We start from the raw sequence: 27,053 nt of genomic DNA, 5'->3' as shown, positions 1-27,053 counted from the left end.
TGGAGGATTGATGCTGTTGATCTCCATCCCCTCCCCTACTTCCCTAATGGAGGAATGATTGGCACCTGGGTTCCATAGTGGCCTCGTTTCTGTCCTTCCTGTTCCTAGCTCTGTCCCATCAGGCCCATTCCCAAATCAACACAGACATCCAAACATCAGCACATCATACCCCTCTTAGAGCCCACCAGTTTCGTCCCAGTGCCCTTCAGGTGAAGTCTAGGTAGCTCAGTGGTGCCTCATGACCCTTGATGCACTGTCCCTGCTCCCATCCCTCCTACTCTTCTCCTCCCTCCTATCATTCACATGCACATCTATTTTCAAGTCTGTCTTGCCTGCTCCCCACGTGTAGTAGGGCCCCGACCTCATGTGCTCTCTGGTTTGTCTGTGGTAGTGGTGGTGAACCTTTGGCACACATGCCATAGTGGGCTATTTGTATCACTGAAAGCTGTAAGGGGTTCACAATCACTGGTCTGTGGTATCCACTGTTCTTTCTAGATACTGCCATCACATTACTGTCTTAGCCATCGTAGACTAGACGGGCAAAGGTTCACTTCTGGGGGTCCCCAAAGTCCCCTCCATCCACCCTATGCCACATGGGGCTCTGATGCTTGTTTCACTGCCTTGTTCTACTGCCTCAAAGCTTTCCATGGCACATGAGGTATAATGCCTGACACACAGTAGGTACTCAGAATATTTGCAAAATAAATACATGACCAGACACCCCAGCACCAGCCAAGGAAGAGAATTCTCTGGGGCTGTGGCAATGGGCAGTGGTACTTCACCTGCAGAATCCGTAGAGAGATTGTGAGTAAGTAGACCCAGAGCTCTGGCAGTGAGTTATTAACAATATGCTGAAAGTTCCTGCAGCTTTGTTTTTAATGAAAAGTAAAAACACCCCCAAATTCCATTTTCAAATAAAAACACAAGTCCTCAGTGTCATCACCATCCCATCGTGAGATATTGCTAGATGTTTCCATAGCTCTTTCTGGAGCTATAGAAATCTCTGCTTCCTTCATTTCCCCAGCTCCCTCTGGAGACACGTGGGCATGGTGTGTGGGCACCAGTCGCGCCTTGTGCACCTCAGTCTGGGTCGCTGTCATGGTTCTGCCTCTGATGGCTGATTTGTCTTTGTCACCCCCAGCATTGAGAGCAGGCTGAATCTGAGGAGGAATCTGCAGTGCCAGAGCTTTAAGTGGTACCTGGAGAACGTCTACCCAGAGCTCAGGTACCCCTTCTGCTGGAGCCTTGGCTTGTCCCAGAGAAAGCCTGCAACTGGCTTGGGGGTGTGGGCAGACACAGCTGGATGAGGGTTCTAAGTCCATGGAAGACCAAGAAGACAAGTTGGCTCCCCTTAATTCTAAAGCTGGAAGGGGAATTCTATCAAATTAGCAGCAGGAGGGACTGAGAGTAGCCAATTGCGGTATTGCTCAGCTCTTGGGACTGGTGTCCTGGGTATTGTCCTGAGAGCATGGGCTTGCTGATACTGGCTCTCCAGCTGTAGCTCCTGTGAGTTCCTTGGGCTCTCTCACACCTGCTGGCATCCTCCCCTTTTCTGAGCAGTGCTTGTCTTTGTGACAGCAGGGGGAGATGGTCCTGCCGTTCTCAAAACATATCCCCAACCTCTCCAGCCGCGAGTGTTTGTGGATCCTGAGAGTAGTAGCTTTCATCTCTCCCTGTGGCTTTCCTCCAGTGTCCCACAGGATTCCTCCATCCAGAAGGGCAACATCCGGCAGAGGCACAAGTGCCTTGAGTCTCAAAAGCAGAATGACCAAGAGATCCCGAACCTAAGGCTGAGCCCCTGTGTCAAGCTCAAAGGAGAAGAAGCAAAGTCGCAGGTAAAGTCACTGGGTGAGGACACAGCACCATGTGCCACAGAAGAGGGAGGTGGCGAGGTGATCCTTGGTTACCTACTCTTCTGTGGCTCCCAACTTTAACCAGAGATCAGCAGCAGAACAGGAAAAGGAGAACTCACACACACACACACACACACACACACACACACACACACACTCTGCTACCTTGTTTATTCTACTAGGTTTTCACACACACACACACACACACACACACACACACACACACACACTGCTACCTTGTTTATTCTTCTAGGTTTTCACATATGTAAAAGGATTCCCCGAGAAAGGAAACTTAACACACAACATTGTGCCAAAAGTGAGCAGGAGCTTAGTGAGGCTGCCATTGGTGTCAGACTCACTATCTGCTGTTGAAAATCTGTGCTGGGTCAGGCAGAGCGGGTGACAGCTACCTCACAAATATGACATGCAAAGGCAGAAAAGCCTGCTACTGGAGACAAAAATGCCTGCTTGGTGATTTTCCCAGCTGACACAAACCTAACTTCCAGGCACTTACATCGGATTTGTTAAAGCCATCAGCCACCCCATTTCTGCATGGCGCCTTCATTCATCCTCGTGTATCGATTCATCCTTAATCACCTCTGTTTATTGCCCACCCACTCCCCAGCTCCTGCCCTGGGCCCCTGGCTCCACCTCTGCCTCTCTTGCTTACCCCAAGCCCACAGGACCACTGTGGCCCCTTCACAAAAAGACTTCCTTATACCTTACCTGATTCCTCAACAGAGCACACCCCCATTTTTGCAGGACTGTATTTTTCCTTCCGAAGATTGACCTGCTGTTTTCAAGGCCACTGACAAAGTCACAACCTGTCTTGACCTGCATAGCACTCAGCCAAGCACATCCATCGCATGCTGTCCCTCCTGGCTCTTGGGACTCTGTAGGGTCCCCATTTGCCTGCAACCCTGTTCCTCCTGTCTGATTTCTTGGCTCTCTTCCCCTTTGTGCTCTCATAACAGGTGTTTGCCACAGTTCTCAGGTCACTGTTCTTTTCTCTATAAACTTTCTTGGAGATTTTATCTGTATTTCCAGCTTTGAAAACCCCCTATTTATTGCTTCACAAATTCGTTGTCTTCATCTCTTCATGAATTCATTCATTCATGCATTTAGCGAGCACTTTTCAGCCAACTGCAAGGATGTAGAGATGAAAGACTAAATTGGGGGCCTTATGGACCCTTCGGGGGACCTGACACGGAACAAGAGACTAGGCAGCCACTGTAGTGTAATGTCTGGGTACGGTAGGAGCACAGAGAGGTGGTATCCAAGTTGCAACGATCAGGGAAGTTGTCCCAGAGGGCTTGAAAATGAGCTGCATCCTGAGAGAAGAGTAGAAATAGGCCTGGTCAGGAGAGGGAGAGAGGGTGGCTCAGGAAATGCAGCATATGCTGAAACCTGGCTGCTAGGTAAGTTGGGTCCAAGGGGTGGAATGTGAGGGTGCAGTGGGGCTTGAGGCTGGAGAGAAACAGGAGCCAAATACTGATCTCTTCCTGCATGGAGGAGGCCGAGTTTTATCCTCAGGAGGGGGATACTATGAGGTGCCAGGAGAAGGCTTGAGGGATCTCAGGGTCATTGTGAAAAGCACCCAGGTTCTCCCAAGTGCCGGGCAACTGAGTGACTCAAATTTATCTATGATTCAAGTCAACAGATGGCCTCAAGTACCTGGTAGGCACCCTGGTCACTTCCTCATCACACTGCTGCTATCCACCTGAGCACCTTCCCCTGGGTGCCTGGGCTTCACCCATGCCTGCAATGCTCATATCTATATACCCATCATGGTTTCCCTCAGAAGAGCTCTTCTCCAACCCTACCTCACTGCTTCCTGCTAGGAACACACTTCTTAGCCTTGGCTGTCTTGACTTTTGGAGATAGATATTTCCTTGTTGTGGGTGGCTGTCTAGCTGTACCTGGGCTCTGTCCACAGAGGCCAGTAGCATCAGCTGCACACACAAGTTATAGCAATCAAAAATGTCTCCCAACATCACCAAATGCCCCTGGGGAGACACAACTGGCCCTGCTAGGAACCACTACACTAGCTTATATCAAGAGCTTCCAGTTCCTCCTGCCTCTTATTTCTACCCTTCACTTCCATCTCTCACATGTGGGCCCTCAACTGTTGTTCCCAATCTCAACACTACCTTCAGTGGCTCTCTATTGATCTCTACCAAAATCCAGACTCTTGGAACTGGCACTTGAAGGCGTCTCCCAACCTGGCTGTGGCTTGCTGTGACTTTGCCAGGGACCATCTCTGCTCCACTAGGAGAGGAAAGTGGTTCACTTGTGCCAGACCAGAAAAGATTTTGGCTTAGGTGTGGCCACTTGGCTGAGAGTAGCTGAAGTGGCATTTTGTAAAGTGTGGTGCAGGTGACAGTCATTCCTCTTCTTGAGTCTTCGTGGGCTGTGCTTGTGCAGATCCCAACAGCCACAATACAATGCGTCTGCCCCTTCCCTAGGTCGGCAGTTTGCTTGGTCTTTCCTCAGGAAAGCAGGGGCTTTTCTGGAACTTGCTGTCTTTGGCTGCATAGGGAAGTGAGAGGGACGGAGCCACAGGCTTTGTGGGGCTCAGAGAGGGGTGGGCCCTGGACAGGGCTCTTAGGAGCCCATGGCCTAGCAGCTGGACTAAGTTCCATTCTCAAATACTCTGGTGATGTTAAACCCACTTTAGACTGCAAGAAATCCACATAATCATTTCCCCTGAAGTTGTCTCCCCTGTTGTGTTTATGTGTGTAGGTCCTACACACCCTTGTAGGACTGATTTATATTCCCTTTCTCTTCTTTTGGGCAAGTATAATCGTGGGAGAAAATGCCCATCCCTGAGATTCCTACTGATCAGCTCCACTTTGACAGAAGGCAGCTGGTGTATCAGTCAGTGTTTACTAGAGAAACAGACATAATACAAACTGTACAAATATACAAAAATTTACAAGATTGGCTTCTAATGGCCGCCCACAGAGTCAGATGAGGAAGAGTGCAGAGGTCTTCTGTACACTGGAGACCAAAGGATCCAGCCAAAGGTCTGGAGCTCAGGGCAGTGTCCTGTGTGAGTCCGTATCAAGAGGCCAATGAGTCTGCAATGGAAGGCTGAAGGATCTGCACTGAAAGCTGAAGGGTCAGTGCTAGAAGCCAGGAGATGATGTCCAAGGTGAAGGCAAAAACGAGCTCCTCTGAAGAAACAGAGGTCTATCTGTTGTTCTTCATTTCCCTTTTATACCATCCTAGGTTGGGTCTTCCACATCTGAGGGTGTGGAACTGCTGAGCCAATTTAGTTGAGCTTCTCTAACTCAAGTTGATGCAATCAATCAACCATTACAGCTGGTAAGAGAATCTTCTTTGTAACCAGTTTTTAACAACAACAATGACAACCTCTATAAGCAGTCAGTGATCCCACTCCATGTCAGGGTCTAGGGTGGGCCACCCAGAGAGTAGTCCCTTCCCGCCTAACATTTCTAGGAATCAGGACAAGAGTGTGAAAGGGGGCCTATACTCCATGGACTTTACCCCAGGCCACAAGGACAGTCCCAGCATTGGCTTCCCCCTTTTCCTCCCACCCTTGGCTCTGCCTTTCACCCAGAATCCCAGCCTGCATGTGCAAGGATGGTCATGCCCTCTACAAAGTCACCCTTGGGCTGAGAGTTGTGTACTGAGGACAAAGTCTACCTTCAGAACACAAACCCTGGTGTGACATCCATGCAGGACTTGAAATTGGGCTGAGGCCATTGAGCAGTGGATCCTGCGGCCTTGAACTAGAGGGATTTGGAACCGGGATCTCCAAGTCCTACTCCATCATCTCCTACTCACTTGCCAGGTGGGCGAGCCCTCAGCACTGGGGCACCCTCATTGCTTCAAAGAGACTTTTATCCTCCAGCTCTGACCATGGCTCACATCTCAGTTCCAGCTCAGGCCATCCATCCCTTACCCTGTACCACCTCCCTTCCTGCTGCTTTGTCAATCTCGGGGCCAAAATGTTGGATTCGAGTGTGTATCAGAGTTGTTGGCAGACGGGTGTGCGGGGAGATGCAAGGTAAATACATCATGCATTTGAAAATTTGAGACCCTGGAAGTCTCCAGGTTAACAAGATTCCTCTGAACTTTACTAGATTCTCTAGAAAAAGAAGGCAGAAGTCCTACTTTAGCTTTTACCCCAACTTAAAGAAAAGGAAAAACATAAAGGAAAATGATATCTAATGTGTCTTTCACCCATGTCCCCAGCTCCCTAGGCTCCCTGTCACCTGCGGAGCATATAGGCAGGCAGTGGGAAGCCTGTGAGCAGATGAGCGTGACACCTGTGTGGGGGACACCTCTGGGGGCAGGGAGACTGTATGCAGAGTCACCTGTCACTTTACCACTTCTGCACCTGTGCCCTTTCCTTCCCATGCCTTCTCCGCCTGGCCTTGGGGATAGCCCCTCACAAGCACGTGTCCTAGGCAGCTTCTGAAGGCGGGGCTGTAGGGCTGTTTGTCTTCCTTCTGGCTTCCTCTACTCACTGCTGTCAGCGTAGCAGACAATAACCTACTGATTGCTAAGTGGAAAATGTGATTCTGCCACATAAGTGTATTATCCCATTTATTTTGAATAGTTACCCCCTGCCACAGGGACTGACAGTGTCTTCATTTTGCATTTGAGGTCACTGAGGTACATAATTGAATAACTTGTCCAAGTTCACAAGGTTATTAAGCAGGTATCCAGAACTCAGCCCCATAATGAACACAGAATGTACTGGATATGGGGTGTTAATCCCACAGATACATTTATTCTTACAATATAGGAGTAAAGGATAGGATGGTTAGGAAATAAAAGACCCCAAATGTGAGTCCAGTGAAGGTCCCTGTGTGTTACCCTTCTAGGTCCCTCTGCTGCCTCTGGGCTTGCCTCTGCTCTGCCAGGCTGGGCTTGAGGTCCATGTCTGTGCACCTGAGAAAGAGACCCAGCATAGCGAGTTGGTGCACTGCAGTCTTGTGACAGTTGATACTGATCACGCAGCTGATCCTTCAGAGGTCCAGGTGTGCTGAGAGGTTACTGCATGAAAGACCCCATAGAATCTGGCCTCATTCATTCCAAACACCCTTTGTGAAGAGAGCTTCAAAGGCAAGTTCTGTAAACCAGTGAGTTGCCTGGTGTGACCTCCTAGGCTGGAGGCCAGCTGACGGTCACATGTAGTCAGCTCCCTTCTCACCAACGAGGGCTCACGCACACAGTCAGAACTAGAGGTGCTCCTGATTTGCCCAGAGTAACCACTGACTCCTTTGATCTGCAGTCTTCTCTTGCCTAGAATGATACCTTCCTCCCAGGGCTTATAAGGATTAAACGGACCATGAATGGGAACTGCCTAGAACAGGTCAAAGTCTAGCCCATGACTGGCATCCCTCCTCATCCCAAAAGCACACACAAAGACCATCCTACAGGCTGGTACAGGTAGTTTTGGCTCCCTGTGGGGACAGGCTTTGACCTGGCCCTTGAAAGAACCCTTTTCAGCAGGGTGACATTGGGCCTGTAGCACAACAAAACCAACAATGATACCTTGCTTTGATGTTTTTCTTTTCAGTTGTTTAATAAGGAATTTTGAACTTGGACCTCATAGGTAAATGGCGTGGATTAACATTTCTGTGACTACTGGTTGAGCACTTACTTTCAGGCAGGGCCAGGGTCTGGGCAGAGAGCTCAGCAGGCATTTTCTTGCTTGCAGTAACCCCATGCAGGACTGTGTCTTGGTATGATCCCCTCTTGGCAAATGGAGCTACTAGTTTGTTCGTGATTGATCCCAGGGCAGGCTTTAGATCCAGGCCTGTTGCCTGCACAGCCTAATCTTGAAGACTAGCCTGGGGTTTCTCAGCCTCAGCACTAGTGACATTAGGACCAGGTCATTCTCTGTCCTATGCAGTGTAGGATGCTTAGTGGCTCCAGCGCCATCTATCAGATGCCAGCTGTAGCAGTCATGATAGTGGCACAGCCACATGACCCCTGGGTGTGGTTTGGGGGCAAAATATCTCCACTGCTCTAGGCTGATGTTTCCTGCCCACTAGAGGAGGGCGCTCCCAGACCACCCTCTGCCTGCTCTCGTCCTCACCCCTGCCTGTCTTAGTTGATTGCCTCTTAAGAAACTATTTCCCACTGCTTTTCCATCCAGTGTAAGACAGTAAGGCCCAGGCTATGCACTGCGGCTCCTTTGCCTCCCATCCTGGCTTTTGTAGTTGTGGTCAAAGGGATACTTCCAGGAGAGACATGACTGCCCCCCACCCCCACTCTCTGGAAGTTGAATGGTTGGGGATAATAGTGACTATCTCTGGAGATATCCTTTAAGCATGGGTGGCCAGTTTCCCTTCTCCAAGGGACTGGTAAAGTGGCTGGAGGGTCAGGATTGGACCCTTGTCTTCCTTGGCCCCTGACTAACCTGTCCCCACAGGGAGCCAACACTACCTGCACCAGCCTGTAGAATGGTCTTGGTGTGTGCTTTGGGGATGAGGAGGGTTTCCAGTTATGGGCCAGACTTTGGCCAGTCTCCAGATGGAGGCACAGCAGGCCAGACCTTCCCTTCCATCTCCTCCCCAGTCCTTCTCTCTCCTCTCCCCTCCCAGATGTAGCCAGAGGTCAGCAGCCCTCTGGGTAATTGAACGCTTGAAATGCCAGCAACGTACCAACTAGTGGAAGGTCCACTAGTGTACGGGCTTCTATCCCTGTCTGTTCCCACGCCTCATGGGGGTCTTTGGGTAGCTCCCTCAGACCCCAGCCTGGGGTGAGCTCACTTGGGGTGAACCATTTGGGAATTGGGGTCTCAGATACCAGGACAATCCATGGCCAGCACTTCCAGGCACTTAGGCTATTTAAAAAGAAATGTCAAAACAGGCTTTGAGAAACTCTGTATTTTAAGTTTTTGTGTTTCATCTGTTAATGCTGTTAACATAAAATATAATGCCATTATATTGTGGTGGTCATAAGATAATGACAGGCTTTATTTTTTAAATAACTAATTCATGCTTCCCTATAGGCCATACTACAGGTAAAGGAAGAAAGAAAAAAGCCTCATTCTTTTTCTCTCATCACTGACTGTTCAGCCTTCTTTCCTGAGGATGGCAAAAGCCTAAATTTGAGCTCAGTTGTCCTGTGGGTCTAGACAAACAGCCCTCAGCGGCCCTGTCCTTAGGCCTGTCCCTTGAGCCCTTTTCCTTACTCCCTACAAGCCGGGGAATATTCCGGGCTCAAGTGCAGGGTGCCACTTCTAGATCACACTCCACATATCTCAGGAGACCAGGCCGCCCCTCAACCCCACCCGCCACCAAGTAGCCCAAGCCTGATTTCAGGACCTGGGTGGACCTCATGCCTTTGTTCTCTGGGTGAACCATGTCACTAATACATACTCCTGGCCCCCAGGGGACCCCTGAGGAGAAGAAAGACACTTGGCTCCACGGGGACAGGCTAGAAGCCAGCATTGTGAAGGCCTTTGTGGCTGGGAGTGGGATCTGTGGAGCATGGTCCTCTCTCTATTCACCCTCTTGCCCTAATAGCATAAATGCTAGGGATGGACTACTCCCTGCCTCGTCCACCCCACACTCTGAAGTGGGGTGCAACCTTTGTTTGCCTTTCAAAGGAATTTTCACTAGGAACTGGCTACAAAAACTCTTGCCAGCTGGATCCAGTTAAGGTGGAACTGATCTACAGTTTTAATAGTTACAACTTTGAAGAGGAATCTCAGGGACAGGTTTTATCTCCTGTGACTAAATTTGTCTGAAAGAGCTCCAGAGCCCGCCATGATTCAGCTAGCATCAGCAATGGCAGAGCTGTGGGAGAGACCTGGTGTTGGGACCACTCCTAGTTCATGACTTTGAATAACCTCTCTAAGCCTTGCTTTCACCATCTGTGAAATGGGGACCATAATAACACTTTCTTAATAGGATTCATGGGAAGATTAGTTGTTCAAGATCTCAGAACAGGGGGCTAGGGATTTAGCTCAGTGGCAAAGCGCCTGCCTGGCAAGCGCAAGGTCGTGAGTTCGGTTCCCGGTACCGGAGAAAAACCAAAAAAAAAAAAAAAAAAAAAAAAGATCTCAGAACAGTGTCTGGCACATAATAAGTGCTCAATAAATATTGGCCATTATTAGCCACATCAAAGTCATTGAATCACCTCTGTGTTTGCAGACTTCTTCCCCCTCAGCTTATCTGGGTGATGATATTCACAAGGCCAAAAAAGAAAGCTTGTTAATGTGTTCCAAGGACTATATTCTGTGAGTATTTCATTATAGAGAGTCTCAGATATAGGTAGATGTGGAATTAGATGGAATTATACAGAAAACTCTCATCCGTGTTGCAAGAAACATCAACTCAGAGAGATTTGTTGGTCCACTCCCCGGACAGTACTTTCAAGTGTAGGTCTTCTCCCAGCACCAGCAATCTGAACAGGGACTGAAAGAATCAGCCAGCAGGAGCTGTCTTTAAGGGACAGTGGCTCCCACTGAGCTGGTGGCCCCATCAAGAGGTGAGGGACAGGGAAGGTTCCAGACCAGGAGGAGCAGTGGTCACTGTCCAGCTGGTGGAACCAGTTTGGGGGAAGATGAGCTGTGTGGCCAGGACAGCAGGAGGGCCAGAGTCTATTGGACAGAAGGAACAAGCCAGGTCCCAGAAAGATACTGATGATGCTGGCACACCGTGGAGGTCAGGAGAGGACCCAGGGCCAGGAGGCAGACAGGGAAGGTGCAGAATGAGGGTCAGATGAGTACATTTAGGAGACGCTTGGTCCTGGAGTAGGGGTGTCTCTTCTGAGGGGCTCATTATTCATTCTTGGGCCAAGGAGAAGTAGCCCGAGTGGCTGGTCCTGGGCTGAGGGTCAGTGGGTCAGCAGGGGTGTGGTGGAGGACAAATACAGCCCTTCCCAGGCTCCTCCACAGCTTGTCTCAAGCTCCAACTTAGGAACCATCTTTGCCCCACCACAAAAGGAAGGGAAGAGGCCTTCCTGTGATCAACTTGGGAAAGACCTCTTCGTGGACCACACACTGACAGCTGTGATGCCGGGGCTTGCTGCCCCCTGACTTGGGACCTGGGGAGTGCTTCTGGCTTTGGGAGCAGTTGCTCTATAATTTTTGACACTTTGGATGGAATGTGTGAGGACCATTCCTGCGATGACCTCACGGAACGCCCCTGTTCCTTACACCACCAGAATTCTGCTCGTGGAGCTGATTCCTTGGCATCTTTCCCTGCAGAAGTTCAGGGCCACATTGTCAACTATAGTGACATATCGGAGCGTGTGCATCCCTTAAAATAACTGGATTTCTTTCCCTCCCAGCCTCTCCCTGAGAGCACTTCTTCATTCCCTTGCCCCTCACTCTACTTCTTGTCATAGTTCTCATGTGCTGTAGACACTGATTTGGACTCCCTGTAAAGAAGAGGGAGACAGTCTGGAGACAGCCTGAGCTGGGGGGTCGACCTGTTGGGTCTGCTTGAGCAAGCTCACTATCTCAAGCAGGTGGCAAGTAAGGGGAGCAGGTTCCTCTCAAGACATTGTCTCCGGACAAAGACGCTAGATACCAGACAGTTCAGCCGGCTGTTGTTCAGGCTGTTGCTCAAAACCCAGAATTGTTCACCTCCAGGGAACCATCCACACGGCCCAGACCCAGGGTACAGGGGCAGAGACTCTCAGGGGAGTGTAACTTCTTGTGGTGAGGCCCTTGACTAGCATTTTCCAAGGTGACCTTGTTGACGGTCAGTGCCTGCTGGGACATCTGGTGCTTCTTACCAGCTGTCCTGATGGTCACACAGAGGCACAGTGGCATCCTGTGAGTGGTGGCTTCCTCAGTCCTGAGCGTACCTTCCTGGTCTCTCCCCCAGGGGTGGGCCTTCACCTACACCCAGCAGATCATCCAGGAGGAGCTGTGCCTGTCAGTCGTCACCTTGTTCCCTGGCGCCCCGGTGGTCCTCGTTCTTTGCAAGAATGGAGATGAGAGACAGGTAAGCAGCGGACAGTTCTGGGGTATGGCCGCCGTGCATAATGTGTCCTGGGTAGAACTGAGCCCCATGGGCAGGGTGAGAGAAGAGCTGTTGCAAGAGGAAGGGTTGGTAAAAAGAAAGTCCTTTCAGTCAGGAGAGGGGATGCCACTTAGGATAGTCTCCATGGTGCCAGCGGCAATGCCACGTTGCCTCCTCTGCTCAGCTCACGTGGGAAAGTCTGTTGACCTCAGCTGACTTCACCAGGCCTGCATATCTGGTATTGGCCCTCATGGCTCCATCCTTCTCTGGGATCCCAGGTAATGATCTTAGGACCACAAGAATGAACAAGATTTGACCCTTGGCCTTCAGGGCTTTGGGCTCTGGCTGTGTGTCTCCCAAATTCATAATGTTCTAGATGCACCAGAGGTCCTATGGTACATCTAGCAGCAAGTAGCAGCAGGGTGTTGGCTCTTCCTGGTTTCCTGCCCACCATATACTGGCATAAGAGACTGAGGCTCAAGGGCCTGTTTTGTGGCTCACTGGCTGTGTGATCCATGGAAGGGTACTGAACCTCTCTGAGATTCCCTTTTCTCCTCTGTGAAGGGGGCTTGTGATGCCTATTGCGCAGGTCAGTTAATTGAAACGGTTGCTATGAAGCACAGACCGCATTGCCTGGCCCATCTTGGCTCCCCCGTACCTGTCCATCCTCTCTTTTCTTCATTCAAGGGGAAGTCAGGGAAACAGTGTGGAAGATGCCCTATCGGGCGTGACCCATGTGCAGCTGCACTTTGAAGCAGGCCCTGCCACTCCAGCTCGGGCCCTCGAAGCCCCCTCCTTTCTCCCCCACGTCCTGTCACCATGGACACGGGGGGTTTAGGGCATTTCTTTGCTGCTCCTGTGACCAACTTGCTTTACATTTCCTGGCCTATTGCTTGGAAAGTTATTGCCTCCTAATGAGTTTTCCCAGCAAACATATTGATTTTGTTTTTAAGGGTTTTTTTTTAACTCAATTTTTTAAAGAAGAAAACCAGCAATGATACCAGGCAGCACAATTAGTTGTAATTTCATTTATCCATGAGACCAGGAAATCAAGACTCTGGCTGACCCCTGGACCTGTGGTGTCAACCTCTTGATGATGCTGGAAATCTGGATATTGATAGGATGCCCGGCCTCAGCCTGAGAGAACAGGCTCATTCTCTCTCTCCTCCATGTTCTCAGCAATGGAGCAAGACGGGTTCCCGCATCGAGCACATAGCCTCCCACCTCTGCCTAGACACGGACATGTTTGGTGACAGCACTGAGGACGGCAAGGAGGTGGTTGTCAACCCATGTGAGTCCTCGCTCATGAGCCAGCACTGGGAGATAGTGAGCTCCTGAGGACGCTGGGTGGATCCAGCTGGGGAACCACGCTTCCCTGGACCAGAACAGACTGGAAACCAGGCTGAGAACAGCCTGCAGCTGTACCAGATGCCCTGGCTGGAGGAGAAGCAGAATCTCCCAGGACAGGAGCTGCTGTCTCAGGGAGGAGGCAAGAGAAGGTCGCAAGCCAGCTGGGCTCAGCGGCAAACTCCTCATGTGCGTAGTGCTCTGAAGATCCGTCCTGACCCAGTCTTCCCCTGACATGCACCTGGAGACAAAGATCTAATGGGAAGTGCTTGCTGTTCCTTTCTTACAAAAGAGGTCAGAGCAGGAAGCTTTCCTTGTCACCAGGCTAGGACGAAATTGGAGATACAGAATGGAAGTGGTTTTCAGAACAAATAAAGTTACCCTGAGAAGTTGTCCTTGAGTATCTCTCACACTGTTTCTTCCTGTGCCTGCTCAGGGCTAAGCTGACTTCTCCATTGACTGTGGGCAGGGTTGGGGATGCTTTGCGGCAGAGCCGACAAAGGAGAAGACAGACAGATGGGACACAGACCTGTGATCTAATCCTAGGTTCGCCTGGCCCACGATTTCTTGCTGTGTTCCATGGCAGGTAGGACCAGAAGAGTAGTTTTTAGTGATGATACAAGCACTGATCAAAATATACAATGTTATGTTTAAATTTTAAAAATTCTTACTGTAAAAGACACGTTGCCATTAATCCCCTTCAAAATACTCCCCCTTTGCTTTGAACACACTTATCTTGTCTCTCTCGCCACGCTCTGAAACAGTTCTGGAAGTCCCCTTTCATGAATTTCTTTAGGAGGGGATGATCAAAAATATGGTGAATGCTGTTGCCAAGTGTCATTCAACTTAAAGGCAGATTCATAGGACCATTACTGTGTGCCCTCATCCACCTTTTTCACTGTGTCTGGCACTATGTGACTTCTGGTTGTTTTCCAAAGTGAGAATGGCCCTGAAAGGTAAACATTTTACATCGAGGCAGCCACAACAGTGCAACTGAAGACACTTACTCTAGAACTGCTTCAGAAAGTGACAAGAATGAGATAAGTGTGGGGATGGGATAAAGGGCCAGGCGGTCTCCGGCATTAGCATAGGAGTTTCTTACTCTAATAAAGCCGCAGTTTACTGGTTTGGCCTGGGAACTGGTTACAGTGGTTGCCCACTTTTATTAACCACTTAACAGTTTACCCCAAGCATCACCTGGGCAGTGCGTTTGTTTACATATGGACTATCCCGAACATCGCTCGGGCAGGTGTCATTTCAACTAGTCATGTATAGAATAAATTTGATAAAATTGTCATTTTTATATTTCCTATTATATTATCTTATAAAAAGCAATGAAAAATGCAATTTCTAGTCATCCTGTATTTAAATAATTGGACTGGTAAGTGGTTAAGTAGGGCTTAAGAGAAGAAATAATCTGTATTGTTGAAAAATTTCCAAAATATGCCCATGCCTCTTCTCCAAGGTAAGTCCTCCACATGCAGTTCAGGCACTGTCTTCATCATCTATCACCACTTAAATAACCCACAGCTTAGCCACTGCAAGCAAGCACATTGACTACCTCAGGTTCTGTGGGTCAGGAGTCCAGGTCCAGCTTAACTGGTCCTCTGCCCCAGAGAGTTGTGCACGGCTGCAAGCGGCGTATGGGCCAGGGCTACAGCCTGCTCCACTGGGGTCAGGTCTGTTCCAGGTTCACTGGGTTGTGGGTCAGCTTTGGCTCCTTGCAGGCTGTTGAACCAGGCTGCCCCCTGTCCCTTGCTCTGTGGGCCTCTCGAACACTGCAGTGACTTCTCACCAAAGTGACCAAGGAGACTGGAGCACCAGGGTCAAGACGAAATGACCGTACCAGGTCTCACAAGTTACCTCCTGTCATTTTTGCCATAGTCAAAGGGATAGAAGCTGTCTCCATGTGTAGCCCATAGGCAAGGGCATCATTCAGATGAGTGAAGGCCAGGGAGGGAGGGATCACAGGAAGCTGTTTTATAATAAGCTCACCACAGTGACCATTGGATTCTAAGCAGGTGTCTAACCCCTTCATCCAAAGAGCCCTTGGGTGATGCAGTTCAAGCTCATAATAAAATCCATTTCTAAGGACTAGGGTAGCCTTGGAAAGTAAAGATTCACTGTGTACATCTCCTCTGGTATTGTACTTTATTTATGCAAACATCCCATCACCTTCTCGAGTATGCATGTACCCCTTTGTTTGGGAATATCCCACTCTGCACTGGGAAAAGGAGAGGAGGTAAAGCCATCTATAGAGGACATTCTGAAGCCTCCTTAAGCTATGTGTCCACCAGATTTAAACTAGCTTTACATAGAGAAAACAGGGAAGACTTATTTGCCAACAACCTTTCCCCTAAGAACTTGAAGCAAGTACTGAGCTAGAATAACTCAGAGCCTGGTTTGCCTTCTCGTTTGCCTTCTCGCCCTCTGTATTTGTGACTGTCTTGAGTACCCAGGTGGCAAGGAAGGTTTCTCTTGCCTTTCTTTACCCGTATCCCTGAGCCAGGCACAGTGAGCTGTCAGTGGAAGTTTTCTGAAATAATTAGTGGATAAACAGTTTCTTGTCCAAGATGAAGTGTCTTTCATAGTACTACCCCTATAAAGGCCCAAAATGCAGATGCCCTAAATTCTGTCTTGGACACTTAGGGAGTGGGGAGGAGGGATGGAGGCCTCCGTCCCAGGAGGACAAACATGTCCCTTCCAACATCTCCATGTGGTAGGAGAGTTAATGCTTAGCACCTTACCTTTGGGTCACCTCCGGCTGGTGAGCTCCCTTTTTCCAGTGAAGGACTTTGGAGAGAATAATGAGAAGGGTCACAGTGAGGGATGTGGAGCATCACCTGCTAATGGAGGAATGGATGGCTCTTGTGTGAGCTACAGAGCATGCGTACTAAAGCCGTTTGGGTGAAAAATGGAGGTTAAAAACTGATGAAGGAATCACTACAACTGTGTGGAGCTATCTGAAGCCTTCTCTCTACCATCCTCACTGCCCTTGGGTAATGCAGCAAAAGCAGAAGCAACTATAAAGCAAGCACAGCAGCAACTCCAAGCCTCCAAGAGCTCAAGGTGAGGTCGACAGTACCTGAGAGGACACCAACCTGCTGTGGTCCAAGGGGCCCTCCCGGCCTGGACATGCCCAGCAGTGAGTGTGGCCAAACATTGCCTGGCCACCAAGATTTTTGGTGGATAATGAATTAGAGTTCTCAGTTCACTCTGATCACTGAGTTTGATTGCTAAACATTAGTAGCCTGGAATAGCTCACTTAGCAGGTCACCTATAGCTGTGCATGACAGTCTGTTGAATAACATTAGTGTATGAGAAAAAGAAAAAAGGGTCTCTATTCTAAAAATGCTTTTAATTTTTTATTAGTACATATTTGTAATACACCATGATTGCATTCAGCTTGGGGGTTTCATACTTACACACATCACATCTTGATCATTTTTATTACCCCTCCCCTGGTCCCCTTCCCATCTCCACAGAGCCCACCTCCCTGTCTCATAGCATGGCTCTTACTTTGCTCTTTCCATTATTTGTATTTTGGGTCTCTCGGAGAAACCACGCAGTATTTAACCCTTCGTGGCTGACTTATTTCACTTGTTGTAGTCTCAGGATCCATCCATTTTTCAACAAATAACTAAATTTATCCTTCTTTATGGCTTAGTATCTTAAAGGTCCACAAGATTTAGACCCCAAACCATGCTTGGAGATTCAACCCTTCCCAAAGCCAAGGGAGGAGGTGGCAGAAGCCCCTTCTGTTTGAGTCACCTCTGGCTAGTGGGAACTATGTGAGCTTCTCTGAGTATATTAATGTGATGTGCATATTAAAGGAGAAGTAATTTGTACACATTACATATGAACGTGTGTACACAGTTGGTCCTCCATCTTCACAGGTTGTGCACCCATAGATTCAACCAATTACACACTGAAAATATACAGAAAAAATCCGTTCATGCTGACCTTGCACACACTTTTGTTATTATTCCCTGCACCATTCAGCATTAGAACAATTTACAAAGCATTTACACTGTTTTAGGTGTTTTAAGTAACCTAGAGAGATTTAAAGTAGTATACAGGAAGATCTGCATAAATTATATGCAAATATTATGCTAGTTTTACATCATGATCACATTCATCATAGAGAATTTATACCTGTACGTGATATAACTTGTCCCCCCCCATATACTACTTTATAGGATGGATTTGAGCATACATGAATTTTGGGATCTACAGAGTGTGGGGCTGATGCTGGACACCCCCCCACACACACACAGATCCTGGGGGATGAATATGTTGAATTGGGAAGAAGAGACAAGGGTTTTCAGCGCTTTCGGAATTAGAGTTGGGGACCTGATGGCAAGTGAATGGGGAGAATGGTAGGTTTTAGGTAAATCTGGGCTCTACACCTGTGGTTGAGCCTGGGACCATGTGGAATCTGACACTTACTCTTCTGATGGTTTATTTCCTTATGTGCTTTGTAATCTCTCCCTGCAAGCTCATCTTCAGTGGGAGCTCTTTCCCCTGGGGGTCCAGGGTATTCTGGTTGTGGAAGCATGCCTCTGGATATGGGCTTACCTCTATGTGGTCCTATTGGTTTGCACTGAGTTCGGGCCAATTTGTGGATTGATTTTTATGTTGGTGGTTTTTACACTGTGGTGAGAATTTGAGCCCCAGCTCTATGCTTGACACAGCTTGGATTGTGATCATTTACACATTGCTTTTCCACTCCAAATGTTAGTGCTGCTTCCATCTATTGTCCCTCACCCAGCTGGTAGATAGGGTTTGTCAGCCCTTCCAGTCACCAGGCTGCAGAAAAGACCCCATTTCTGTTCTGTGCCACCCACAAGGTGGTGGATCTCCTAACTGCCTCTGCTTGGAGGGCAGTGCCCCAGACTTGGTGATATGATTCAGCTTCTATTCCCCTCCAGCTGTCACTCCCCACTGTCACTTTCATCTCTTACTTTTTGGAATCTGGAATCACTCCCTACTTCCTTTCAAATACAACTGATTTCAAATTATTTTATCATACATATATAGTGTGGTAGGGGGCTTCCAGTGTCAGAACTCCTTAGTGCTGTAATTAGCTGTCACCACTGTTTTTCCCACTGGTGGTGGGATCATATCTTATTGTAGACACTCAGTAAATTTCTGTGAATGAGTGAGAGAATAAGCCTGTGATTTTTTAGTACCACTTCCTAATTACCTCCTGGCTAGTTATCAGACGTTAGTTTTAAAAAGACAGCCCAGGCAGAAATGGAAGACCAAGAAGACAAATTTATAACAATAAAATCTCGTTATAATACACATAGATTTAGGGATCATGCATATTTAACTTCATAATGACAGAGTTTAATACTGAAAATGCTAACTGGAAAGAACTATCAGTAATGGAAATCTTTAATACTGCTGTAAAGCCCAGCTAGAGAGAATTTGTTCTCATAAACTCTGGGGAATGGTACAGGAAGGGTGAGCTGGTGCCTTCCTATTTCATCTGCAAGAATCTCAGTCTTATCCACTGACACCTGGAAATCTGGAACCTGGCTGGCCTCCAAAGAGAACTTCACCTTGTACCTACAGCTCACCTTGGTGACCTTCTATAAGGTACCATTTACTCCACTCCACACACCGAGCTACAGTCCGGCTGCTGCCCATCCATTCTCCTAGCATCTGGACAGTGCGTGGCATATAAGAGTCTTGTGAAGGCTGAAGGTTATGAGAGGTCTAGCAGCAGTGCAGACATGGTGGCTTCTGGAACATTCTGCATGGCAAGTGGAAGTCTATTTACCCCTACAATGGACAGATTGTCTGAGCTCCCTCATGGCCCAGGGTCTGTGGCAGCCCAACTTGGATTAGCCAGTGCTGAATCTCTGAGTGCTTTTCCATTTGCCATGGAGCTGACTAATTTAATGAAGCCGTCACAGTGCAGACCTCAGGGCTTATTGGAAAAGGACTCGAGCACGACATTATTTCACAGCAGTAGATTGCATCATTTTCATTTCACAGCTTCCCAATGGGAAATAATAAAACAAAATTACAAACATAATGAAGAAAGAAAGAAGGAAAAAAGTGGTGGGTGAGAGATGCATCCTCCGTGCTGTGACAGGGCTGGTTTTCTTACTCACTTGAGCCAGTAAATGTTACCTGGCTTTGCTCTGCAGGAAGGAGCAGCCTGGGATGCCTCCGCCTGCTGCTAAAGATAACAGGCTGCAATAACTCACTGTCCAGGTGCAGCAAAGAGCTGTGAGTGCCGCTGGAGATGGCCTGCTGCGTGGCCTTCTGAGAAGTTCCAACCTCCAGGAGCATGGCCCAACCTCCAGGAGCATGGCCCAACCCAGGCCAGGCTGCCACAGTGCTGGCATGAAGAGCTGCCACTGTGGTTACCCACTGCACCTTCCTTCCCCAGAAAACAGCAACTTCAAGGCCGGGTCTGTACTTCCCCCTTAGGAAAAGAAACAGGTCCTTGCCTTCTTGCAGCCTGCAGATGCTTTCAGTAGGACTGTGGGTGATCCGACAGCCAGGGGCTAAATAGACATCCGCAGAGGGACAGCTCTTTCCAAATGCTTTTCATCTTACTGCACTTATGGACACAGATGCAGGGAGGGAACAGACCTCAATGGCCTTTTGCTCTGGAGGGCCTGCCCTTCAGCCTAAGGAAATGTCCCAGGGCTGGACCATAGCAAAGAGACTGGACTTGGTTCCAAGCAGACACTAAATTTCTCCTCTTTTACTGAAAATATTTTTCCTCCTCTAACAGTGGAGGGGTGTGAGGTCATCTAGAATGAACACCCTCCAAGGCTGCCCCGCCCCTCCTGTCTTTTCTATCCTCAGGAGGCCTCCCCATCTCCTCGGCAGAATGCACATCTGTCCCATACTAACTTTGAGGAAAAGACCTTCCCTGAACCCTCATCTCCCTTTGCATCTTGACCAACATGCTCCTAATGCAGAGGTCAGCCCCTCTGCTCTTAGATAATGTAGGTTTAAAATCCCAGTCCTCTAGTTCTTAGCTACATGGTGAGGGGTAAATTAGCTACCTTCTCTGAACTCCATTGTCATGTCTCTAAACTCATGTCATCACAGCTCTGTGTCTAGCTTGAGAATGAATGCCCAGGGAACACCCTGTGTTTTCCCTAGATGCACCCTGGTGCTCTCTCTTCATAGGTCCTGAGCATGGGAAGAGGATGGGACGGTCCCCAAGCAGCCTGGGAAGAATGTTATATTCAGGAGCTGGAGTATTCTGAGGCCCAAGAAAGAAAGGGAGAGATGTGAGGTGAAATTAACGCAGGAAGAGGGATTTCAAGAAGATAGGGAGATAGGGACTCATTCTAGGTGACAGGAACAATGTGAGCGAAGCCTGAGAGCAGAACACGGAGCACGTAGACCTGAGATGTGGCAAGGGAAGGGGATCAGCTAAGACCACAAAGGGGAATTTGTTCCCAGGCAGGATTCAAAACTTAATTATGTAAGTAGTCGTGAGCCACTGAAGGTTTGGGAGCAGTGGAATAATATTGAACAAAGTGCAAAAGATTGATTGGGTAGCAGTGAGTGAGATGGTTTGTGCTAAGATCTATACAGCCAGGACCCGTTAGAGACTCCAGAAATCTTCTGTCACTACCAGTCAGTGACAATGGAAAATGCAATGGCTGTGACAGCCTGGAGTTTTGGGTGTGGGCTGTAGTGGACAGAAAGGGAGAGGATGGAATCCAGTGGGAGAATGGCCTTAATGCCAAGTGGACCCTGCTGACTTAACTGAATCAATGCCTTTATGGTACCTACACTTCATTTATCTGTTTGAGGATCTAACGACCCTGCTTATTTTTTCAATTATAAAGCATTATGGACACAGAAGAGGGAAATAGCAGTGCATAACAACCATTGGCCTGGTGCTTCCTTGGCACTGTTGTGAGAGCTCTGAAGAACTCCTAGAAACAGTCTAGATACTAATATCTCCTCCTATTATCTACGTCTTACAGGGCAGTCACTTGAGGGCCAGGAAGTTTAGATAACTTGTTCAAAATCCTACAACCTGAATTAAAAGTGGGATCCAAATCCAAGAAGCCACTCCTGAATTCTGAGTTCATAACCATGAAGCTCCACTGCTTCTCACACAAAAGATAGAGCAACAAAATACTGGCATTGTCATCACAAAGAAAGTTCTAGAAATGTAGCTAAAGTCCATTGGGTCAAACTCCCTAACAAGCTTTTAAACTTGAGTTGTTCTACATCTTTAACAATTAGCCACAGTGACCCTCAGATTTATTCCTTCATTGGCCATTTGTTAGATCTTGCAGGGAAGAAGCATTTAGGGAGCTATTGGGGTGTGCCAAACCTAGGCTTCTGTGCTTTACAGCCACTATTCTATTTAACGCAAACAACATTCCTACAGGTTAGGTATTAGCATCACAATTTTACAGATGAAGAACTTGAGTCTCAGAGAAGTTAAATAACTGGTCAAGGTTGCCCAAGTGATAAATAGCGGAGCGGTGCCTCATCTCAGCAACTATACCTCCAAAGTGCATGACAGTGCAGCGCACCCCCAGGTGTGTATGTAAATCACTCAGCAATAAATATTTACTAGGCACCTGTTAGATGATAGCACTCTGCCAGGACCTGGCCCTCAGTCCTTGCCTTCAAGGACAGCAAGCAGAGGAGAGAAGTGGGTTTTATGAAGAGAGTGGGTGGAAGGTGTGTGGATTATAGCATTACTGCTACAGCAGAGGTTGCTTGAATGCAGGGGACAGAGGAAGCAAGGCAAGCTTAGTGGACAATGGGGCAGCAGCATTATGGGTCTGACAAGAAAGAGGAAGATGCTGCAATCCCATGTAGAGGAGCAAATGTTTCCCTTTGCGTGCTATCTTTAAGTCCCCGGTGAAGTCCTTGCTATATCAGTAAAGTGTTCTCTTTATGGACTGTAGGCTGTTTTGAGGTCAGGAAGGAACATGGTATGAAAGGCAGGCTGAACACTCCTTATGGAACTGCTTTATGACCACCCAGCGGGAGAAGTGCAGGACGCGAAGTATCCCCTCTCTATCCCCACAGTGCCCTATGTCTTAATGGAAGGCTCTGTGTCTCCGTGTCCTTCTGAGACCCACAGCTTCCTCCACATGCCAATCTTCATTCTTCATTTCCCACACATCCTCTGTGTGTCTTTCCTCTGCCCTGTGTATGTGGGGTGTGTGTGTGTGTGTGTGTATGTGTGTGGTGAGCCCCCTGGAGGCTGGGACCTACACTGCAGCTGGCAGGGCCTGGCTCTCCACGGATGCTTGTCAACTATACCATCCAAGTGGACTAAACTAGATTGTCCAGATGAGGCTACTCTTTAATCTGCTCACCTCTAATCAGTTGCTGCAGGCTCACTTTTTTGTCTTGAATAGGCCCTTGAAACTTGAACAGCATAAAGAGCCCATAGTTCATTCTAACTACCAAATATGCTTTCTGTTGGCTTAGGAAGCTGACAAATAGATCTCGGAACCAAGCTTTCTGGATGAGCAGCAGATGTTTCTGCTGCTGCCATGAGAAATAGACAACATGAACTCAATAGGATCCTCAGTGCTTTCAGAAACTGCTTTGAAGGAGCAGGAAAAAAAGGTCTACCTGACCTCCCTGAGAAGGGCTGGCCACAGAGTGGAGGGGCAGTAGGACAAGAGTCCAAAGGAATGAACACTACATGCCTGCACCGATTGCCTTTGGAATATCCATACCACATGAGCTTCAGAATGTCAGCAGACCAAGGTGGACTCAGACAGAAGTATTCCAACCACATGAAGCACTTCAAATTTCAGAATCAGAAGCCATGAGCACGAACTAAGGAGGAAATCCCTGCATCTACTAGGAATTCCTCATTATAAAATGAACCATTCTTCTGTAGACAAATTTGATTATCTCTGCTTCTTCTCCATCGATTCTTTTGGGTTCAACAGCTCACGTCTAGATATTGCTTTGAATTCTGTATTTCTGTGGCACAATGAAAGAAAACTCCAGAATAGTGAGCATAAATAGAACTTTGTAAAGAGTTTTTCTAGCTATTATAATGGCAGAATAGATACTGCCAGCAAATCAGAGCTTCTCTTGGACCTGGAGTTGAGGTACCTGAAAAACAACTACTTAGCAAGGTGAAAGAGAAGAGCTCTGGGAATCAAGAAACAGCTGATGGGAAAGCAAAAATGCACAGAGAAACAAACCAATGCAGAGAAGAGAAGCAATCAATCTGGACTGCTAACCCCAGCTCCTGGGAGGTGGGACCTGACACCACAAACTAAGTCCAGAGAGGGGCACCAGTCCTAAGAAGAAAGAACTGCCTCCAGTGCTAGCGCCAGGAGAAACTCACAGTTATTGTAAGCTGCAGAAACAGTATAGGGTTTTACTTGAGAATGACTCCTTCTGTAAAGCAGGTTAGTGCTGGAAAACAAATCCTCTGCAGCACCCACCATATTTATGAGTGATATAATCAGGAGCCACTTTGAGAAGGAGTTTATTGTTTAAGACTGAGCTACTCCAGGATTCACAAGTCACAGAACAATTTAGGGTCTCTGGGCTCACCCTACTGCACAGACTGGGTGGCATATGGACTCAGGGAATAATTGTGAAAAGGGGAAAGGCTAGTCACACAGGCCCGGAGAAGTTTAAGCAGCAGGGAGCTCAGGCTGTGGAGCACATAGTGGTCCTGCCCTCTGTGATGAGAAGCTAGGCTTGTCCTGTGCGGTTTTCTGAGGGGCTGGGTCTGAAAATGCTGGGATTGAGGCCTGTGGATTGCTTTGCTCCCCCTCACTGCCTCCTTCCAGCACAAAACACGGTGACCTATTTGCTTTTCTCACTTGCCAGCATAATCAGTGATATACCTCTGCTTGGATGTTTGCGTATCCCAGGGCGTGTGGCCAGACAGGAGACTCTGGAGCAAGTGGGGCACCTTATAAGCCCATGGACTGAAAAGCTAGTCAGGGAATAGCAGTGGCTGTGGGAGGGCACAGAAGGGCATGAACGCTAAAATCCTCTGGAATGAATACAGCCCTGAGACAGACAACATAGCACTGATTGACTTTGCCCAGGAGGAAAGGTAATGAAGGATTCAGGAGTCACACAACAAAATGTAGGCATAAAAGCACAACAGACCCCAGTTGTGACCCACTATCCCTTTCCCATATCTGATGAATTCCAATACTACAAGTCGCAGAAAGAAATTACCCACCCAGACACATCAATATGGAAGTTTTTTGAAGCTCATTTCCCTATTTCTTTGCTTGAATTTTTGGTTTACTTATTTAGGTTTTTATTTGTTTGGGTTATTTAATTCTATTTTTCTTCTCTTTTTTGTTGTTATTTTTACCTATTTTTTAAATTACTTAACTAGATTTTTAAATCTCACTTTCCTCTCCTCCTCTTCCTCATCTTCCTTTTTCTTTTCCAAACTTTACTTCTTCCTTTTTTTTCTTTCCTACCTCCTCCATTTTAATTATTATTACTATTAAATTTTGTTAATTTTTAGCTTCTTAGCTTGCTGTAGAACATTATTGCTAATTTCTTTTCCTTTGTTATTGGTGGTATAGTTATTGCTTTTAGTGGTTCTTTATTCTTTGTCTTTGTGTCTGTAGAACTATTGTTGATTTTTATTTTAAAGTCAGTATAGTTGTTTTTAATTTATTTTTACTGTATGCCAATATCTGACTTTTCTTTGAATCTATTATTTTTATTGTTTGTTTTCTATTGCTAATGGTGGTAAATTATTGGTTTTTAATTGTTTTTTACTGTATATCAGTACTTGGTTTGTCTTTGTGTCATTGACATTATGGAGGCTCATTTTTTTCTCTCTGAGTGGTACTAAGAATCAAGCTTTCAAAAAAGACTGGACACTAAGAAAACCCTCAAATAAAAGTTGCAGAGATTAAAAAAATCTCTCCATGTAGAAGCACAAGAAATATGAAAATACAAGGCAGCATAATTTCGCCAAATGTCTATAATTTTTAGAAATGAAATGCAAAAAAATTCGAAGTGGATAAAATATCACACGAAGAATTAAAAGAAAAAAACAGTTTATACAATGATTAATGACTTCAAAGAGGATACAAGTAAACAGCTAAGTGGATTAAAGAAAACAATGCAGGATATGAAGGAGCAATTCAACAAAGAGATAAAGATTCTAAAAAAAAAAAAAACAGCCAAACATGAAATAGAAACAGTAAGTCACGCCAAAAACTCCATGGGAGGCCTCAACAACAGACAGAACTATGCAGCAGACAGAACTTCAGGGCTTGAAGGTAAAGTTGAGGAATTAGTACATGCAGATACTAATAAAAAAAAAATAAGAACAAAATATCCAAGTTCTCTGGGACACAGTTAGAAAACCAAACTTAATGAATTTTTTGTGTAGAAGATGATACTGAGGTATAGACGAACAGAATAAAAAATCTGTTTAATGAAATAACTACAGAACCCCCCACAAATCTTAGGAAAGCCATAGATGTCCAGTTATAGGAGGCAGTAGAACCCAAAATAGGCATGACCAGAAAAGAACCTCCCCACATCACACTATAATTAAAATGGAAAGAGTACAGAACAAGGAAAGAATATTGAAAGCTACCAGAGAGAAATGCCATGTCATTTGTAGAGGTAAACTTAACAAATTCAAACTTCCCTGTAGAAATCCTAACAGCCAGGAGGGTTTCTGGGATGATGTATATTAAAACCCAAAAGAAAACTACCAATTTAGATTACTATATACACCAAAGCTATCCTTCAAAATTGGAGAAATAAAGACCTTCCAAAATAATCATAAACTAAAGAAATTAATGACCACTAAACCAGCATTGTAGAAGATACTTAAAGAAATCCTACACAATGAAGAAGGAGAATAGATAAGGCATTGAGATTTAGGAAAGAATCAAACATTAGAAAAACAACAAGCCAAGCATGGTGGCACACACCTGTAATCCCAGCACTCGGGAGGCTGAGGCAGGAGGATCATCATGAGTTTGAGACCAGCCTGGGCTACAAAGTGAGCTCAAGGCCAGCCTGAACTGCATAGCAAGACCCTGCCTCAAACACACACACACACACACAAAGAAAAACAACAAAGTGATGAAAATTAGTACAAACCTTTGTATAATAACTGTAAATGTAAATTGCCTTAATTCTTCAATTAAGGCATACACTGGCAGATTTGATTAAAAAACAAGAACCAATTCTTTGCTGCTTGCAAGAAACATATCTCATTAGCAAAGATGTACACAGACTGAATGTGAAAGGATGAAAAACAAGATTCCATTCAAGTGGAACTCAAAATCAAGCAGAAGTAGCTATAATAATATCTCACAAAGCAGACATGAAGACAAAATTAAATGAGACAAATAAGACCAGAAAATATTGATAAAGGGGACAATCTGCTGGGAAGAGATTACAGTTGTAACCATCTATGAACCAAACTTCCGTACACCCCATTTCATAAAAGGACACATAACTACCAGTACAATAATGGTGGGTGACTTCAACCTCCACTCTCACCAATAAATGGATTATCTAGACAAAAAGTCTACAAAGAAACACCAAAATTAAACTATATCATAGATCATATGGACTTAATAGATGTCTGCAGAATAGTCCATCCAACAACTACAAAATACATATTCTTCTTAGGAGCTCAAAGTTCTCCAGATAAATTATATTTTAGGCCATAAAGCAAGCTTCAACAAAAACACTGAAATAACTTCTTGCATCTTACCAGATTATAATGGAATAAAACTAGAAATCAACAGTAAGGGAAAGCACAGAAACTATGTGCATACATGGAGATTGAACAATTCACTTTGTTTTGGTTTTTGGCTTTTTGAAACAGTGTCTCACTATGTCATCCATGCTGGCCTCAAACTCACGGTGATCCTTCTGCCTCAGCCTCTTGAGT

General features: G+C 46.7%; 1 protein-coding gene across 3 annotated transcripts in view; it reads left to right on the top strand.

Moving 5' to 3' along the window:
• Positions 1–13,562, top strand: part of Galnt14 (polypeptide N-acetylgalactosaminyltransferase 14) — a 215,589-nt gene extending 202,027 nt beyond the window's left edge. Inside the window, exons 12-15 of one of the 3 annotated variants that reach the window (XM_005400557.2) lie at positions 1,142–1,225; positions 1,691–1,835; positions 11,678–11,797; positions 12,995–13,562. In XM_005400557.2, the coding sequence (XP_005400614.1) occupies positions 1,142–1,225; positions 1,691–1,835; positions 11,678–11,797; positions 12,995–13,153 (508 nt within the window). In that variant the 3' untranslated portion in view covers positions 13,154–13,562. The other 2 variants (XM_005400559.2, XM_005400558.2) reach the window with 2 other exon arrangements.
• Positions 13,563–27,053: the final 13,491 nt, after the last annotated feature.

This window comes from Chinchilla lanigera, unplaced genomic scaffold (assembly GCF_000276665.1).
Source record: "Chinchilla lanigera isolate Chin_1 unplaced genomic scaffold, ChiLan1.0 scaffold00068, whole genome shotgun sequence".
Classification (NCBI taxonomy): Eukaryota; Metazoa; Chordata; class Mammalia; order Rodentia; family Chinchillidae; genus Chinchilla; species Chinchilla lanigera.
The sequence above is the reverse complement of the archived record's forward strand: the minus strand, read 5'-3'. Positions and strand labels throughout refer to the sequence as shown.